This window comes from Heptranchias perlo, chromosome 5 (genome assembly GCF_035084215.1).
Source record: "Heptranchias perlo isolate sHepPer1 chromosome 5, sHepPer1.hap1, whole genome shotgun sequence".
NCBI classification, from domain to species: domain Eukaryota; kingdom Metazoa; phylum Chordata; class Chondrichthyes; order Hexanchiformes; family Hexanchidae; genus Heptranchias; species Heptranchias perlo.
Genome location: NC_090329.1, coordinates 62,727,053 through 62,744,476, shown reverse-complemented (window position 1 = coordinate 62,744,476; position 17,424 = coordinate 62,727,053). Strand labels below are relative to the sequence as shown.

The 17,424-nt window shown below is 39.4% G+C and overlaps 1 protein-coding gene across 2 annotated transcripts in view; it reads left to right on the top strand.

The window, feature by feature from the left end:
* Window positions 1-17,424, top strand: part of supt3h (SPT3 homolog, SAGA and STAGA complex component) — a 424,528-nt gene that overhangs the window by 378,550 nt on the left and 28,554 nt on the right. For both annotated transcript variants that reach the window (XM_067984482.1, XM_067984481.1), the window contains exon 11: window positions 460-570. In XM_067984482.1, the coding sequence (XP_067840583.1) occupies window positions 460-570 (111 nt within the window). The remainder of the gene's footprint in view (window positions 1-459; window positions 571-17,424) is intronic.

Sequence of the window (17,424 nt, the reverse complement as noted above, 5' to 3'; positions counted from 1 at the left end):
GGCCTGGTTAAGTGTGTCTTCACATGAATTGAGGAACACTGCATAACTGCTGACGATCATGTGTTACTTTGCACATGTGAATGACAGTTCACACATGCAATTAATCTCGTGGGCAGCAAAATTACCAGTCGCTTCCATGAAATAATTCATAGTACCCAGGAAAACAGATAGTTAAACACTGCAATTTTCTTTTTGAAATGTGACTCAAGTTTAATCATTAACATTGCATTATCATATAAAAACTTTGTTATCTCCAGATAGTAATTTTCTTTCAGATAATTTTTCATTTTCCTCTCCTTGACCCATTTCTATGCTGAGCCTTTACGTAAATTTATTTAAAGTGAATATAGTCAACTTAAAAAGCTAATCTTGTTGAGGCTGCAATACTGTAGGTCTTTTATTTGGAGTTGTCTTAAAGTGTTTTTGATTTAGTTAAGAATTTATGATTTTATGTTACAGAGTGCTGCAGCTTGTGGTCTAGAGACTCACAGTGATGCCATCCAGCCCAGCCACATCAGAGAGGTGATCCGACGGTACAGCCACAAAATTGGCCCTCTTTCCCCATTCACAGTACGTAATAACAGTGCTATAAAAAGTTATATTTATATGTAAGAGCACTTTTAGTTTCAAGTGGTCAAAGTTCGAAGTATTGAAATTGTTGTGAGCAATTTGTGGCAGCTGTAATTTTCTTGAAAAAAGGTTTATGAAATTCTCTTAGGAGAATAAGTACTCTTTTTTTTGGCAGATGAAGCATTAGTAAATACTCTTTTCCATTACAGTTCACGTGTTTTATATTACTTTAGAATCTTGTATAGCTGCTACTACAAATCCTCCGAAGAGCCTTGTTAATACATTGCATAGGCATTTATTGCAGATCAGCTGAATGAGTGGACCAAGTATATCTAAAAAGTATACATTACACTCTGTTGTTAGTGTAAACTTTGTTTTACATACTTAAGGTTAAAACTGCAAGCTTAACAATGATTTTGTGCCAGAATTGAATTGTGTTCTCTGTAGATTTTCAAGAAAAGAAAGGGTTAAAATATCAACTCCAAGTGACTGGATTCTTAACTTACTGAACTGTCTGACTTTTGGTTGTAGGATCTCAGTACTTGCCAGCTTTTAGTCTGCCAAGCTACAACCAGCTGGCTAGGTCCAAAAAGTTAGAATGTTTGCATATTTTTGTTGTTGCACTTAATAAAGTTCAAATTAACCATATAGAAAGATAAGTGGATGGGATATGTCAAGGGCCATAATCACTGAGCTTTCTTTCTAGAAATCTCTGCAGTTAGTCTAACGTAAAATAACTCATCCTTCCTAAACAGTAACTTTTTAAAAAGTATTGATGTTTATCTTATGCCCGCCACTCCTTTTTAAATTAACATTACAGGTAAGTAGAATGTTCCAACAAATAATGGTGTATTCAATTAACTGCATTTAACCAACCAATGTCATAACAACGTAGAAACATTTTGTTAAAGGTTATACTTCAGTATTTCTTTTACAGAAATACTGAAGTTTTCTTGATCTGAGATGTACATAGGTAAAAATAAATCAAAACTGCTATGTAATAATTTATATCATAACTATACCTTGCAACAAATTACATCATTTGAATTAAAAACAAGGGAACATGCAGTTTTAAAACCGATAAATGTGGCTTTTGAAGTATTTTCTGATTGAAAATGTTAATTTAGTAATAAAGAACAATAAAATTGGAACAGGTAGAGAGATACCTGTTCCAGGTATCTGTAGCCTTGAAATTCCTGGCACAGCTGGAAGTGCGTAGGGGTAGGATTTCTGCCCGATGTATACCCTAGTGGAATATTTTGAGCAGGTGCTCATGCCATTTTGACAGACTGGGGCACTTGTTCAAGCTGGAGGGGTGACCTTGCCATAGCATCATGGAAGCAGCCATGCTGGACAAAGTGACGAACAGGGGTTGGAGGCCCAGAATTTGCCACTTTCCCAGGGGGAGTCAATTGGTCTGCGATTGATTGCCACAGGGAAATTGACTTTAAAAGTATTGCTGGGCTCCACTTCTGCCAGGGTGTATTCCTAGCACGCACTAAACAGCAGTATACCAGGATTTGGGACAACTCGCATCATCCCACCAGTCCCATCCCTTCCATTGCCATCACCAGAAAAAGAAGCAGGCACGAGAAGCACCCCCACACTTCCTGTGGAACTGCCTAGCCTTTGACCCTCCAATCGCCACGATACTTCTGCAGCTATCGAACTGCTTGACCACTCCCTCATGTCTACCTTTGATGCACTTGTCCCCAGCAAAACCTTTACTTTCACCAACCCTGGTTGATCCCCTGGTATGACCCCCATCTTCAGCTCCCTCCAGTCCAAGCAGCACAGACTTGAGTATATCTGCTGAGCAACTGGTTTAGCAATCCACCACCTGATCTGGCTGGACCACTGTCGGACTGCACTCTCTTCTGCCAAAACCACACACTTGCTCCAGGATCATCATGGAGAGCAAAAGTGACTCCTGGCTTCTTATCTCCATTATCAACCATCTCCTTAAACCCTTCTCCCTTGTCATCTTCACTCTCACCACCAAGTATGAGGAATTCAAGGACTTCTTTATCACTTAAGATTGAGACCATCTGTTTGGCTGCCTCTGCTGCTTTCCCCCCTTCCTCTTGCTCACCAAGCCAAACCTTCTATCCCCCCTCCCCCAAAACCAGGCTCCCCCCTGCCATAGCCCAGAACCTGCATCTTTCTCTAGTTTCTTTCCTATCTCCCCATATACCCTCTTCAAGTTCATCTAGTCCGTGAGACCCACCACTTGTTCCCTTGACCCAATTCACACTAAGCTGCTGACCACATAACGTTCCTTCCCGATCCTTATGCCAGCTGACATTATAAATGGTTCCCTCTCCTTGGATATTGTCTGTCATGCTTCCAAAATCGCCATCATCACTCTCCCCCCACCTCCTCAAAAACCCATCCTCAACCTGCCCATCCCTACATTTTGGAAGGAAAAACAAAGAATGGAGTTTACACTCAATGGCAAGATGCTGAAGGATGTGGAATAATAGAGACCCCCCCCCCAAAGGGATCAAATACATAATCCCCTGAAATTGTTAATGCAGGTAGATAAGAGCATAAAACGGCCAACAACATTTTGCATTATATAAATAGGGGCCTAGAATATAAAGCTGAATAAGTAATGATAAATTTCTACAAAACATTAGTTCGGCCACAGTTAGAGTACTTTGTGCAGTTTTAGCACCCCATTGTAGAAAGGACATTAAAGCCATAGAGAGCAGACAGCATAGATTCACCAAGATAATGCTGGGGATGGGAACTATAGCAATAAGTAGAGATCTGAAATACTGTGACTATTTACACTGGAGCAGAGTTGTTAACAGAAGATTTAATAGATGTTTTAGGAGGAATTTCAAGGCTCTTTTCTTTCAAAAGAAAACAAAACTATAAATTGCATTACATGTGTGATGAAACTCAGCAAAAACTACTTATTTAATAAAATTGTATGAACATGGCAAACAAGTTAAAAGACCAAGATAAAGCAGATTTGTTTTTTCACTATTGCTATTGACAGCAGTGTCAGTGAGCAATGATTAAGATTAAATTGAATCTTTACACACATTTTTAGCCTTGAAATACAATATCTAGGCCACAACTAAGTATGCTGCTTGAGATAAATAAGGACGAGAGATCCCAAAAACACAAAGGCTGTGGTTATTAATTTGATAATGTGGGTAGAATGTTGATGCAAAAGTAACTCGTGAGTTATTAGCATGTATGGGAAACAGCATCAGAATGTTCAAGGTAACCGTTAAATCATCATCTGGGTTACAAGCTTGTTGTGCATTTATAATTTTATATCTTTGCTGACATAGTCCAAACAACTGCCAAAATCTTGCCTCCTGTCAATCAATGACAGAATAACATCGACAGCTGTCATAGTATGGAAAGCGTGTCAGCCAAAATCATCCTATCGCTGTACTGGTGGTTCCATGATGACAACTGGAAGCTGACATGGGGGGAAATGGATGATAGGGAGGGAAAAAATGGAAATAGAGGAGGAGAGGATGACATTATTTCTGAATACTGTTCATTGCTTTTTTTTAGGGTATCCAATGTTGTATCTTTTAAAATAGTACCAAATTGTTATGCTGTTAATTAAGCAATCATAAACAATCTGAATAAAAAGTTGTAATCCTTACTTTAACAAACCATAATTATGATGTGTTATGGGGATAAAATCAAATCAATTAGTTTTGTTATGATAGCTCTTTAACCTGATTGTATAACTTTTATGACTTAAACAACATATGAATCATGCAGCAGCAGCTCAGAATGGTGCGGGTGAATGCCTAAACTGCCATATATGTGGAAAATTACTCATTTGTACTGGTTTAAATAGAACAGTCATTAACACTGACTTTTTTAAATGATATATGGTTGTAACGTTGGCTTTATTTTCTCCCATTCTTTCATCTCTAATCTCACGTGTTGTCGTCTTCCAAATCTGTGTCCATTTTTCACGCATCTCCATGTTTGAACCTTTCCAATCAGGTTTTTATCTCTGCTACAGCACTGAAACGGCCCTAATCAAAGTCACAAATTACATCCTATGTGACTATGACCATGATGCATTATCCCTCCTCATCCTTCTCAACCTCTCTGCAGCCTTTGACACGGTCGACCACACCAACCTTGTGCAATGCCTCACCCTCGTTGTACTAGCTGAATGGGCCTGCCTTCACTTGGTTCCACTCTTACCCATCTAAGCATAGCCAGAGCATCTCCAGCAATAGCTTCTCTTGCTGCCCCCACACCATTACCTCTGGAGTCCCCCAATGATATATCCTTGGCCAACCTCCTATTTCTCATCTACATGCGGCCCCTTGGTGACATCATCTGAAGACGTGTCAAGTTCCACACGTATGTGCCTCAACACCACATCTCTCGTTCCCTCCAATGCCTCTATGTTGTCAGCCTGCTTATCTGACATCCTTCTTCATCTCCTTTAACATCCTAAAGTATGCCATCTGGCTCAGGGAATTTGTTAGTGTTAAGTTTCTACCAACTTAACAAGTGTCTCTGCCACATTGACGTCAAAATTTTCTAGGAGACGGAGTGTACTACAGAAATTGGATATTATTCTCTCTGGTCACTACTTCTGGAAATTATTAATTTAACTTTTGAATTTTAATTCAGCTACTTTTTTTTTACTGTTTTGATGCTGGATGACCCTCTTAGTATTGTGCTTAACACCTTTAGCTCGATCATCAAATGCCCTCAAGTTGCAACCTGAAAGATGAGTACCATGAAAATTTCACACTGACTGGAAACCTTTTGTGAACAAAGAGTAATTGTATCCAGATCATTTTCTTTCTCCACCTTTGCTAATGGGCAAACCTTCAATGTGTCCATTTACTACAATTATGCACATTAAAATCCATTTTCCATTCCTTAACCTATTTACATAGACAGTCTCAATGCATTTGAATGGTATCATCTCTTGTACATTTGTCACTACATAGCTTAATGTCATCGTAAAATAATGTATTCCTGCAAGAATCCTTCTGTATATTGTTTATGGATAGCATGAACAGCAGAGATTGCAGAACGGACCCCCATAGATCTCGACTAGTATCTGTCTCCCAGACTGAATATTTTCCATCTTTATCACTTGTTGCTTTATTTGAATATTAGTATCACATTGCTATCCTCCAAAAGTTTCTTCTTGACTGAACATTTTATGTGAAGGCATTTTCAATCCAAGAAGCTAAATTGACATTAATCCCACGGGCCTTTACCTTTTTTAAAAGCTTCACAGCTGGAATCTCATCAAATGCCTTCTGAAAATCTTTTAAAATTATATCCACAGAATACCCCCTCCCCCCATTCTCTTGTAAAGTTAACTCCTTAAAGAATTCCATTTGCTTTGTGAGCCAAGACCCATTATTTCTAAGATCTTGCTGGCTGCTCCTTTTGACCTCTCTGCTCTTTAGATGAACACATGTAGTAAAGCATAAAATGCTCTTTTATCATTTTCCACACTACACAGTTTAAGCTAACTAGTCTGTAATTTCAAAGTTAATTTTTCATTCCCTATTTGAATATTAGTGTCACACTTGCTGTCCTCCAAACATTTGTTCTTAGCTGAGTATTTTATTTAAAGTTGCTTTGAACATGGCTGTGCTGGGCTTCACATTTTGTATACAATGTTGTCCAGCTTTTCTCTGAAGATAGGATGGGTTCCATCAGCTAGCCAGCAAGTCAATCTTCCAAATCTAAAAAGCACTAACATCACAGATCAGAGGTAGGAGGACATCCCAAGAGAAGTTTCTGTATTAAGAGCATTGACAGAGGTGAGTTCCATATTATGACCATAGAGGGGGGATAAAAACATTTAGCAACCCAGGTGTCTTTCCCTAGCCCTTGGATTATAACCTTATTGTTGACATGTACTTAGTAGAATCTGTTAATTTGCGATTTAAAGCATCTGATGTGCTGTCCTTTGGTGCAAGGGTATAGGTATTGCTCAACCTCTTCCGAAGCATCTTGGTCAGGAGGGTTTCCTCTCAGGCAGCAGAATAAACATTTCAGTAGACCGGGCTTAGTCTTCAGGAACATATAAACAGGAATATAGACCATTCAGCCCCTCGAGCCTCAATTAGATCATAGCTGATGTGTACTTCAATTCCATTTATCCAGCTTTGCTCCATATCCCATGATACCCTTACCTAACAAAAATCTATCGATCTCAGTCTTGAAAATTTCAATTGATCCGGCATCCACAGCCTTTTGGGGGAGCAAGTTCCAAATTTCCACTACCCTTTGTGTGAAAAAATGCTTCCTGATTTCACACGTAAATGGCTTAACTCTAATTTTAAGATTATGCCCTCCTGTTCTCTGTATTTACCCTATCGAATCCCTTAATCAATCTAAACTCAAGAAAATAAAGCCAAATTTATGCAACCTGTCCTCATTTGACCTTTTAAGCTCTGGTATTATTCTGGTGAATCTGCACTATATCTTTCCACAGCCAATATATCTTTCCTGAAGTTCAATGCCCAAAACTGAATGCAGTACTCTAGGTGTGGTCTGACCAAGACTCTGTACAATAAACTTCTGAAAAGATTTATTAAACAATACGTCTCTGATGGCTTCAGATAGATTACTCAATTGGAAGAAGACAGGTTGAGATATACCTTCAACATTTGACTGGGACCTCTTGTATGTAAATAAATCTGTCAATCAAACATATATGCAAGCAAAACCCACAAAATGCTTCTATTTGAATTGAATGTCATGGATACCTGTTGCAGACATAACTTCTGTCTGGTCAATTGTGTATAGAAACAAGCTGGACCACTTTCTGTGGGTGAAATATTTTTTTAACCCCATATATACCATGACAGAAAGAAAGAAGACAGTAATATGGTAACATCCTAGACAAAAATACTTCATTTTTGTCACACCCTCCTCTTACCACTTTGGCATAGTACATTTGTATATGAATAGGTTGTGCTATCAAATGCCCATCAGTCATTATTGTATTTTATGTGCTATTACAGTACAAATTAACTTTTCGCTGAATACTATTACAATAATGGAGCAATTTTATTTTCCAGTAAACCACTGCAGAATTAATTTTGATAATCTTGCAGTGCTTGCCTGCTAAATTTAATTCATTGATGAAAATATCACACACCAATTGAATGTACTCTCCTAGTTACCTAAGTTACCATTAGGCAGAAAAAATTGCAAATCCAAGTGAAAATTAATTGACAATCCTTATCAATAAAATTGAAAGTTTTATATTTAAATTGCATCCATTGTACGTCAAAAAACATTTGTCAAAATGTACATTGCATTTATAATTGTCACAAATGCCAAGTGTCTGTTATCTGAACCCAATTAGCTCATATGTCATTCATAAGAATCAATAAACAACTCGAAATTGAACAACGCTAATTATGTCAGATGTTCTAAATAGAAATAAAGCTACCATTAAACAAGCAGAGTGTAGGTAGGAAAATCGCTGCCAATATAAGCAAACAGCAAAAAAAGTTAACAAACATTTAGCAAGGAAAAGGGGAATCAATTAAATTGGTCAAAATATTTTTTGTAAATGCTTTCAGCCTGCAGTTTGCCTTATCAGTAACCTGAGAATATATGGTATAAATGAAGTTTCTAACATAATAGACACATAAGTCAAACAATTCACAATAAAACTATTAACTTATTCATAGAGTTACTGTTTCTCTACTTGAAATCTTTGCAACAATGCTTCCCCTCACAGGACTGCCCCACATTCTGAGGCCTGAAGCTTGAGTTTTGCTACATTTCTATATCTAACATTGTTTTCCCAGCTAATATGAAGGCTCAACCAAATAATTCAACACAACTCCCAAGGGTGGCTAATGTGGCCTGTAATAGAACAGACATCAAATGATGTGAACAAGGCACTCCATAATGCAGGGAGCCTGTGCCCGATGCATATCAGTCCCATTCTACGCTAAGCATCTGGCCCAAGTTGCACAAGTGTCACTCTTATGGATTACAACTTCCATTATGCACAAGTTTTACTCCAAATGTCTCTGGTGGACTACAACTCCCAGAATGCAGCCTAAGGCTGCCAGTTTCTGCTCAAATAGAATGGGAATTACAAACAGGAAGCTCAAGTCCATTATTAAAAAAAAATTGTGCTTTTAGGACATTCTGATTATTGGAATGGATAAGCAATCAAGAAAAAAAATCGTCCATGTACAGGCTGCCTTATGGTTGGAAATTAGATCTAGGAAAAAAACATTCTCAGGCAATTGCTGCAACAATTGACAGTGTTCCTAATTTGTAATAAAGCAGAATAGTATGCATTGTTTTGCCCACTAAATGGGTCCCACCTGATGGGGTCTTTTGGAGTATTTTGGTTACAAAAGATCATTAAGGTTTTTTGGAATAGGGTGTATAACTGCAGTGAATGAACTATGATTTTTTTCTAATGCTTTGCTGAGTTGAGTTTTTATTACAGTTAATAGCTAGATGAAAGAAAACCATAACCGGCACCTGCTTCTCTCAAGATCCAGTTAAAATTATAATATTCTAATTATAATTAAATTATAATATAAATTCTAATATTGCCTCCATATTCCACACCTAACCTCATCTCCTCTTCTCCCCTCACCCCCACCCCGGCTCAGAATGAGATCACACTAAGCATCACAACCATACTTCAGACCCTAGTCTAAGGAGATTACTTAGAGTTTTTTTTAAATTCCATGAAAGTGATTATAATGAAAATGATTTCATTTTTGGGCACAGATGATCTTAAATTGCTCAAGCTACACTCTTGCAGTTAATGACATAACCTTAACCCCTTGATGAGGTGACTTTCTTGTGTTAATATCCATTACAACATAAATCCATATATGACTACTGAAACCTGTCTAATTTCTGTGTATCTGGTTTATGTAGTCACCATTTTACAATTATTACTTAATGATAACCATTTATATTGTGAAAATTTCTAAACAATTAGGCTTAAATCTTTCATAGTTTAAGATGCTCTCAGAATGGCTGAAAGTTTGAATTATTGTGGTGCTATCTTAAAAAGGTGCATTTAGCTATTAATTACCAATTAATTCTTGATCAATCTGCAGCTGCCATTGTTTGCAAAGGCATCCAGATATCCTGGACTCAGAGGTCAGAGTGGCTGTTCAATATATTGTGTTACACAATTTTTCCTGACTTAGAAGTTTGAGTTTTTCACCAACTTTACAAAACCAGCTGTGGAAGCTACCCATTTCAGAGTCCAAACTCTTTTGGAGCCCAAGTTGAGGCCATTCTTGAAGTGGGGGAAGAACATGAGATCAGGCAATTATGGGTCAAAAAAGTGTTAGTCCTTTTCACTCAAACTTCTTTTTGATTATGGGCAGCTTCATTCAAGGAAGTTATTGTGAAACCTGGAATGGAAAGTTTCTAGGTGAATAAAACAGGATTTCAGGGAAAGAAAAATCCCTGTCCCAGCCTCTGCATCAATGGCCTCATTGCGGAAAGTGATGTCAGTGAGGGTCATTGTATCACACACTTTCTTGAGGAATGGCATTGGATTTGTAGGAGAAAGTTATTGCCTCAATTTGTGACATCCTATCCAAAGGTCGAAAATGTCACTTTCTTTAGCAGCTGGAGGAAAAAAAGTAAATGATCACCTTGAAAAAGGTAGTTTGAAAATTGAGGCTGTAGAAATTGTTCCCTTGGGACAGAAAAATGCTATCTTTCACTCCCCTTACTTTCCCCAAGACAGGGGAGCTCTGTACTTCAGGTCCCTAAATGCTTTAATTGAAGTGCATTACCATTTGGACTCATTTAAGCTCCTATTGTCCTTCCCAAATGTCAGTCAACAATGATGTTTATGACAAACAGTTTCTACAGATGCTGCCTGACCTGCTGAGTGTTTCCAACATTTTATTAATGATTTCTTTGAGGCAGAAGGGATTGTGTATCTACCAGTACATAGTTGATTGAGCCATCCTCTGTGAAGATGGCAGAATAAATGGTATGACTGTTGGAATATCTGGGATTTGTAACTCAGCACAATCCTTTTACTGTCTGACATAAGTCTTGCCATTCATAGAATATTATTTCCCGACAGAAGAAAAAATAGTATCTCTTCTTCCAGGCAGGTTTGCTGTGACATGCAATGTGCCAGGATCCAGGTGGGTTCAAGCTGAAGACCTATTACTAAATGTACATGCTGTTCTGAAGGTATCAACCATTTAAAAGGTCCCAAGTGCAAGATTATTAATGCAATCCCGGTCCCCAGTATATTTTTAACTAATTTAATAACTGTCTGTAGATCAAGCCACCAGAATCCTTCAAAGGGAGAAAATTTAATCATAGAATCATACAGCTCAGAAGGAGGCCATTCAGCCCATCATGCCTGTCCCTGCTCTTTCCCCATAGTCCTGTAAATTTTTCCTTTTCAAGTATATATCCAGTTCCTTTTGAAAGTTACCATTGAATCTGCTTCCACCAACCTTTCAGGCAGTTCTTTCCAGATCATCATAACGTGCTGCGTAAAAATATTTCTCCTCATCTCCCCTCTGCTTCTTTTGCTAATTATCTTAAATCTGTGTCCTCTGGTTACTGATCCTCCTATCAGTGGAAACAGTTTCTCCTTATTTACTCTATCAAAATCCTTTATAATTTTGAACACCTCTATTAAATCTCCCCTTAACATTCTCTGCTCTAAGGAGAGCAATCCCAGCTTCTCTAGTTTCTCCACGTAACTGAAGTCGCTAATCCCTGGTATCATTCTAGTAAATCTCCGGTGCACCCTCTCCAAGCCCTTGACATCCTTCCTGAAATATGGTGTTCAGCATTGGACACAATACTCCAGCTGAGACCTAACCAATGATTTATAATAGTTTAGCATAATTTCCTTGCTTTTGTATTCTATGCCTCTACTTATAAAACTAAGGATCCCTTATGCTTTCTTAACAGCCTTATCAACTTGTCCTGCCACCTTCAAAGATTTGTGTATGTATACCCCTGTGTCTCTCTGTTCCTGCACTCCCTTTTTAAATTGTAACAGAAGGATGGTCAGATCTGACAGTGACTAGCAGACTTTCCAGCTGATGGGATGGTTTTTGAAACGTTCACCCCAGTCCATGAGTTTACAACAGTAAAGGGAAATATTTTGCCATGATAACCACTTGTTCCACTGGGATACGAGGTGATAAGAATCTTCACTTATTTTCAGGATTTATTAGACAGTGAAGTTCTCCAGGTTTGTTCAGGATCCACATAGTGGCTGATATCAGCATACCACCTGCAATTATGGGTGTTACTGTAGTTATGTTCGTGGGGTAATAAACTATGGTGTTCCAGTTCACAAGATAGGTTTGGAACATTTGATCCTTCTTTCTGTAGATTGTACCTTTTAGTCTACAACAAATCTGTGACAGCCATTTAGGAGATCATGGATTTCTCTGATCTTTGATTCCTTTAATTAAAAATGATCACGCTATTGCACTAATGTTAACAAGAAGGTTTAATGAGCTGCATATCCTGGTTATAGTTGTCCATACTTTGTGTGAAATGCAGAGAGGGCAGTTCTTGAGCTGTCCTTCTCAATCCTAACTCAAGGCTATTTCCGAGTTTTATTGATTTCCGAGTTTTATTGGTTTCAGGAAATTATGGTGCTGAAGTTTTTAGACTTCTTGGGTCATTGTAAATCAGCAACTTGATATTGTAGGTGTGCTTTTGCTAAGCATTGTTATCTTAACTTGGCTGTATAATGAGTGCAGTGATGCTCGAAACTGGCCATAAAATGTCAGTGTTTGGAACTCACCACCAAATTCTGGAAACATTTGGTATGGTCTTAGTGATATGGAGGTTGAATTGAATGTTGAGGAGCACTGTATCGGAGGTAATCTATCATTTCATTTACAAGTCAGTACAGTTGTGAAATGCTATTATTTAAACAAAGCACAAAGATGGCATTGCAAAAAAAAGAAATGTAGTTTAATGCTATCTGAACTGCATTGTAGTAAATATAGGGTTACACTATTTAGAGTTGTTCTCAGACCATCTTACTGCACTAATGTTAGCAAGAAGGGTTTTAAGAATGACCCATTTTGTAACTTCCAACCATTTGAGAGCAAGCCATGACAAAATGAAAGGAGTTGACATGCCTTTGTAACCTGTGTGAGCACAAATAGGATTGCATTCTTCCTGCCATATAGACTTCATCTTGAGAATATAAACATGTATCTATCTTTTTTAAATTATTACAGTTATTGTATAAAATTAATTTATGCATGGAACTTCCCCCAATCAGCAAGAATCCCACTGGTATAGATTTAACAATGACTGTACATTTTCATCCTTAGTGTTTAAATTATTTCTATATTATGGAAAAGAAATTGAATAGTATATTATAAAAGCAGTGGGAAGTCAAATTAAGAGAAAAAAATGCTCTCTCTTCTGCCATAGATTTATGGAAGCTAACATTTTCTTATATGAAGGTTTTTTTGTCAGGATCCATCTGGAAATGTTTATTTCAGTGCCATGTAATCTATCTGTGGATTTTGTTAGCAGCATACCCTTTTGTATATTCCTTGACTTCAATTTTATAAATTATATCTAGTTGAAATGTTGCCAATAAGTGTATGGTTTGACTGATTGCTGCCTCTGCTCCTTACCTGCTATTCACCTATGATTTAGTTTCACTTCCCCTCTCCATACTGGAGCCACTGCAGCTCGCTGACTGTCCTTTAAATCATCATGTTTTATAAATTACTCCAAGATGAGCTTTGAATGCATCTGACTATGTTGTACTGGAGAACTAAATATGGTCTTTCGTTTAGCAGCCCCTGCCCATTTTACTCAACGTTCAGATACTGTAGATGCCTTAATTTAAATCACATTTGCTGCTGTTCTTTTCTTCCATGTTATATAGCCATGAAAGCAAACTAACCATGACTACAAATATGCTTTGCCAAACTGTATTTGTCAATCAGCCAATGTCTGATTTGCTTCGCCCTATATGAAAATATAAAAAAAAGTTGAAAGAAAATATAATTTTCTTTGAGCCAGCAAAGATTTAAATAAGTCATTGGAGCTCTTATGTCTATTTTTATCCCCATATTTTCATCATCCGGCCTCTTTAAACTGTTATGCTACATTTATATTTGTGCTCAGTGATTGGCAGACCAACTGTAGGTACTGGTTTAAGGACAATCTCTGGGTCTTTTAACTGAACACTCAGCAAGAAAGGCTTGATCCAGAAGTGTATCAGGCTGTATTTACAATTCAATTTCCGAAGCATGATTGCTGACGTCGCTCAATGTAGAGAAGTATTAAACCTAAAGATCTCTCCCACCAGATCCCAGTAGAGTCATTTGCTTTCAGATGGTTTTTGCATGCTCTTGGCTATGTAAACTGAACAGGAGAAGTGAGTGAAGTCCTATACTTGCTGCACTATGATTTGAAAGAAGATCGACTTGTTTTTGTTTAAACTATACAAATGCTTAAACTAACGTGTAAACTGTGTAAAATGTTTTTATTGTACAAAGCACTGCAAGGAGGAGAGCGTGAGAAACAAAAATTTTGTTTTGGAGCATCTCTTGGTTTGCTTTATGTGGAGCCCCATGGCCCACGTTTGCTAAGGTTTGGGAGTGCAATTTCCTTTTTGGTGCAACAGCACAAACTCTGCATGTGTCCATGCTGATGTGTTTTCTGGCTTGGCATTGGAACATGAAGCAGGGCTACTCCAGTCCTAGTGTTTTTTTCATCCCTGCATGTAGCAACATGGTGGGGAAAAAGGGGAATAAGGAATGGCAGTTCTATGCAGGGAGGTGACAATGGGGGGAAGTCACTCTCTTAGTCCTGGAGCTCTTAAAATTTCTTCCTACAATTCCTTTTAGGGGAATGCTTCCATTAGGCCTTGGGGCAAATTGCAGCGGCTCTTAATTTCAGCTGTTGGGCACCTTCACTTGTCTAAATCTAAAAAGTTACCAAACCAGTGATTCATTTCAGATTAAAACAGGAAGAAATTGACATTTCAGGGTTCAAGTCAAAAAGCAAAGAAGTTACTGTACTCCAACAGACTTAAGCCACGTTGATCATACTATTTTCTTCTTTCTGCTTCTTCACCCCAAATAAAATACCTCTGCATTGATCATATTCCTGTTTTCTCCTCCTCTGGGACTACCTCGGAATAAAGAGATTAAAAGTATGAATCCAGCAGTGTTCATCCCACAATCTTCCGTTGTATGCATTTTGATCTCTCTTTTCCTTTAAATACACACACGTGTACACCATTTGATTGACAACATCACCATGGCAATAGGGAGGAACGTGGAAAGTAAGCACGAGAGAACCTATCCTGGGAGAAGCAGGCACTTATCTCAAGAACAATGAATAATGATTCACTGGCAAGATGGCTAGGACTTGGAGGCCACATGGACTATAAAATCAAAAGAGCAGTAATTTTTAAAATCTTAAACTGAACTACTATAAGGAATAATTTAACAATAGCGTTTCTTTAAAAATGCATTCTTGATGAAGATGAAGGAACGGCGATATATGTCCAAGTCGAGATGGTGTTTCCATGCACCTGTTGCCCGTGTCCTTCTAGGTGGCAGAGGTCGCAGGTTCGGGAGGTGCAGCCGAAGAAGCCTTGATAGTACACACTGCAGCAGTGGATGTTAAGGTGGTGGATGGGGTGCTGATCAAGCGGACTGCTTTGTCCTTGATGGTATTGAGCTTCTTGAGTGTTGTTGCAGCTGCAAGTGGAAGGTATTTCAGCACCCTCCTGATTTGTGCCTTGTAGGTGGTGGAGAGGCTTTGGGGAGACGGGAGGTGAGCCACTTCCCGCATAATACCCAGCGTCTGACCTGCTGTAGTATCCACACCATTTATGTGGCTGGTCCACTTGAGTTCCGGTCAGTGGTGACCCCCCCCAGGATGTTGATAGTGGGGCATTCGGTGATGGTGATGCCATTGAATATCAAGGAGAGGTGGTTAGGCGCTCTCTTGTTGAAGATGGTCATTGCCTGACATTTGTGTGGCACGAATGTTACCTGCCACTTATCAGCCCACGCCTAGGTATTGTCCAGGACTTGCTGCATGCTTCATTATCCGAGGAATTATGACTGGAACTGAACACTGTGCAATCATTAGCGAACAGCCCCAATTCTGTCCTTATGATGGAAGGAAGTTCATTGATGATGTAGCTGAAAGTAGTTGGGCCTAGGATGCTGCCCTGAGGAACCCCTGTAGTGATATCCTGGGGCTGAGATGATTGGCCTTCAACAACCACAGCTATCTTTCTTTGTGCCAGGTATGACTTCAGCCATTGGAGAGTTCTCCCCCTGATCCCCATTGACTTCATTTTTTCTGGGGTTCCTTGGTGCCACACTCGGTCGAATACTGCCTTGATGTCAAGGACAGCCACTCTCACCACACCTCTGGATTTCAGCTCATATCCATGTTTGGACCAAGGCTGTAATGAAGTCTGGAGTATGATGATCTTGGAAGAACAGCTTGGCTAGAGGCGCAACTAGTTCTGGAGCACAGGCCATCAGCACTACAGCCGGGATGTTGTCAGGCCCATGGCCTTGCTGTATCCAATGCACTCAGCCATTTCTTGATATCACATGTAGTGAATCAAATTGGATGAAGACTGGCATCTGAGATGGTGGGGATCTGAGGAGGAGGCCGAGAAGAATCATTTATTCAGCACTTCTGCCTGAAGTTGGTTGTGAAGCTTCAGCCTTGTCTTTTGCACTCACATGCTGAGCTCCATCATAATTGAGGATGGGGATGTTCATGGAGCCGCCTCCTCCCATTAGTTGCTTAATTGTCCACCACCATTCATGACTGGATGTGTTAGGACTGCAGATCTTTGATCCATTGATTATGGGATTGCTTAACTCTGTCTATAGCATGCTGCTTTTGCTGTTCAGCATGCATGTAGTCCTGTGTTGTAGCTTGACCGAGTTGGCACCTATTTTCAGGTATGCCTGGTGCTGCTTCTGCCATGCTCTTCTACACTCCTCATTGAACCAGGGTTGGTCATCTGGCTTGATGGTGAAGGAGGAAGACTGAGGGATATGCTGGGCTATGAGGTTACAGATTGTGGTGGAATACAGCTCTGCTGCTGCTGATGGCCCAAAGCACCTCATGGATGCCCAGTTTTGTGCAGCTAGATCTGTTAATCAATCCCACTTAGCACGGTGGTGGTACCACAAAATGCAATGGAGGTTGTCCTCAGTGTGAAGACGGGACTTGGTCTCCACAAGGACTGTGGTCACTCCAGTTAATTGTATTGTGTTAATTGTATTCAGGTGGTGTATCAATTGGGGACTCTATTGTACCCTTTTTATAGGTGTGTGTAAGGGGGATCGCTGTGTGAATAAAGGCTTGGAAACAACTGAAGACCAGGCTCCAGTATTCTATCCTTCACCACCAGGCTATCCAGTTATAACAACTCCTACCAATACCATCACGGACAGATGCATCTGCAAAAGGTAGATTCCCTTGTGTTGATTCTGTCACCACCTACCACAAGTCCAGTCTGGCAGCTATGTCCTTCAGGGTTTGATCAGCTTGGTCAGTGATGGCACTACCAAGCCACTGGATGGACATTGAAGTTCCCCACCCAGAGTATATTCCATGCCCTTGCTACTCTCAGTGATTCCTCCAAGTGGTGTTCAACATGGAGGAGTACTGATCCATCAGCTGAGGCAGGGCGGTAGATTTCCTTGCCCATGTTATCAACAGGAGGTTTCCATGCCCACGTTTGACCCGAACTGATGAGACTTTATGGGGTCTGGAGTCAATGTTGAGGACTCCCAGGGCTACTCCCACCTGACTGTATACTACTGTGCCCCCACCTCTGGTGAGTCTGCCCTGCCAATGGGC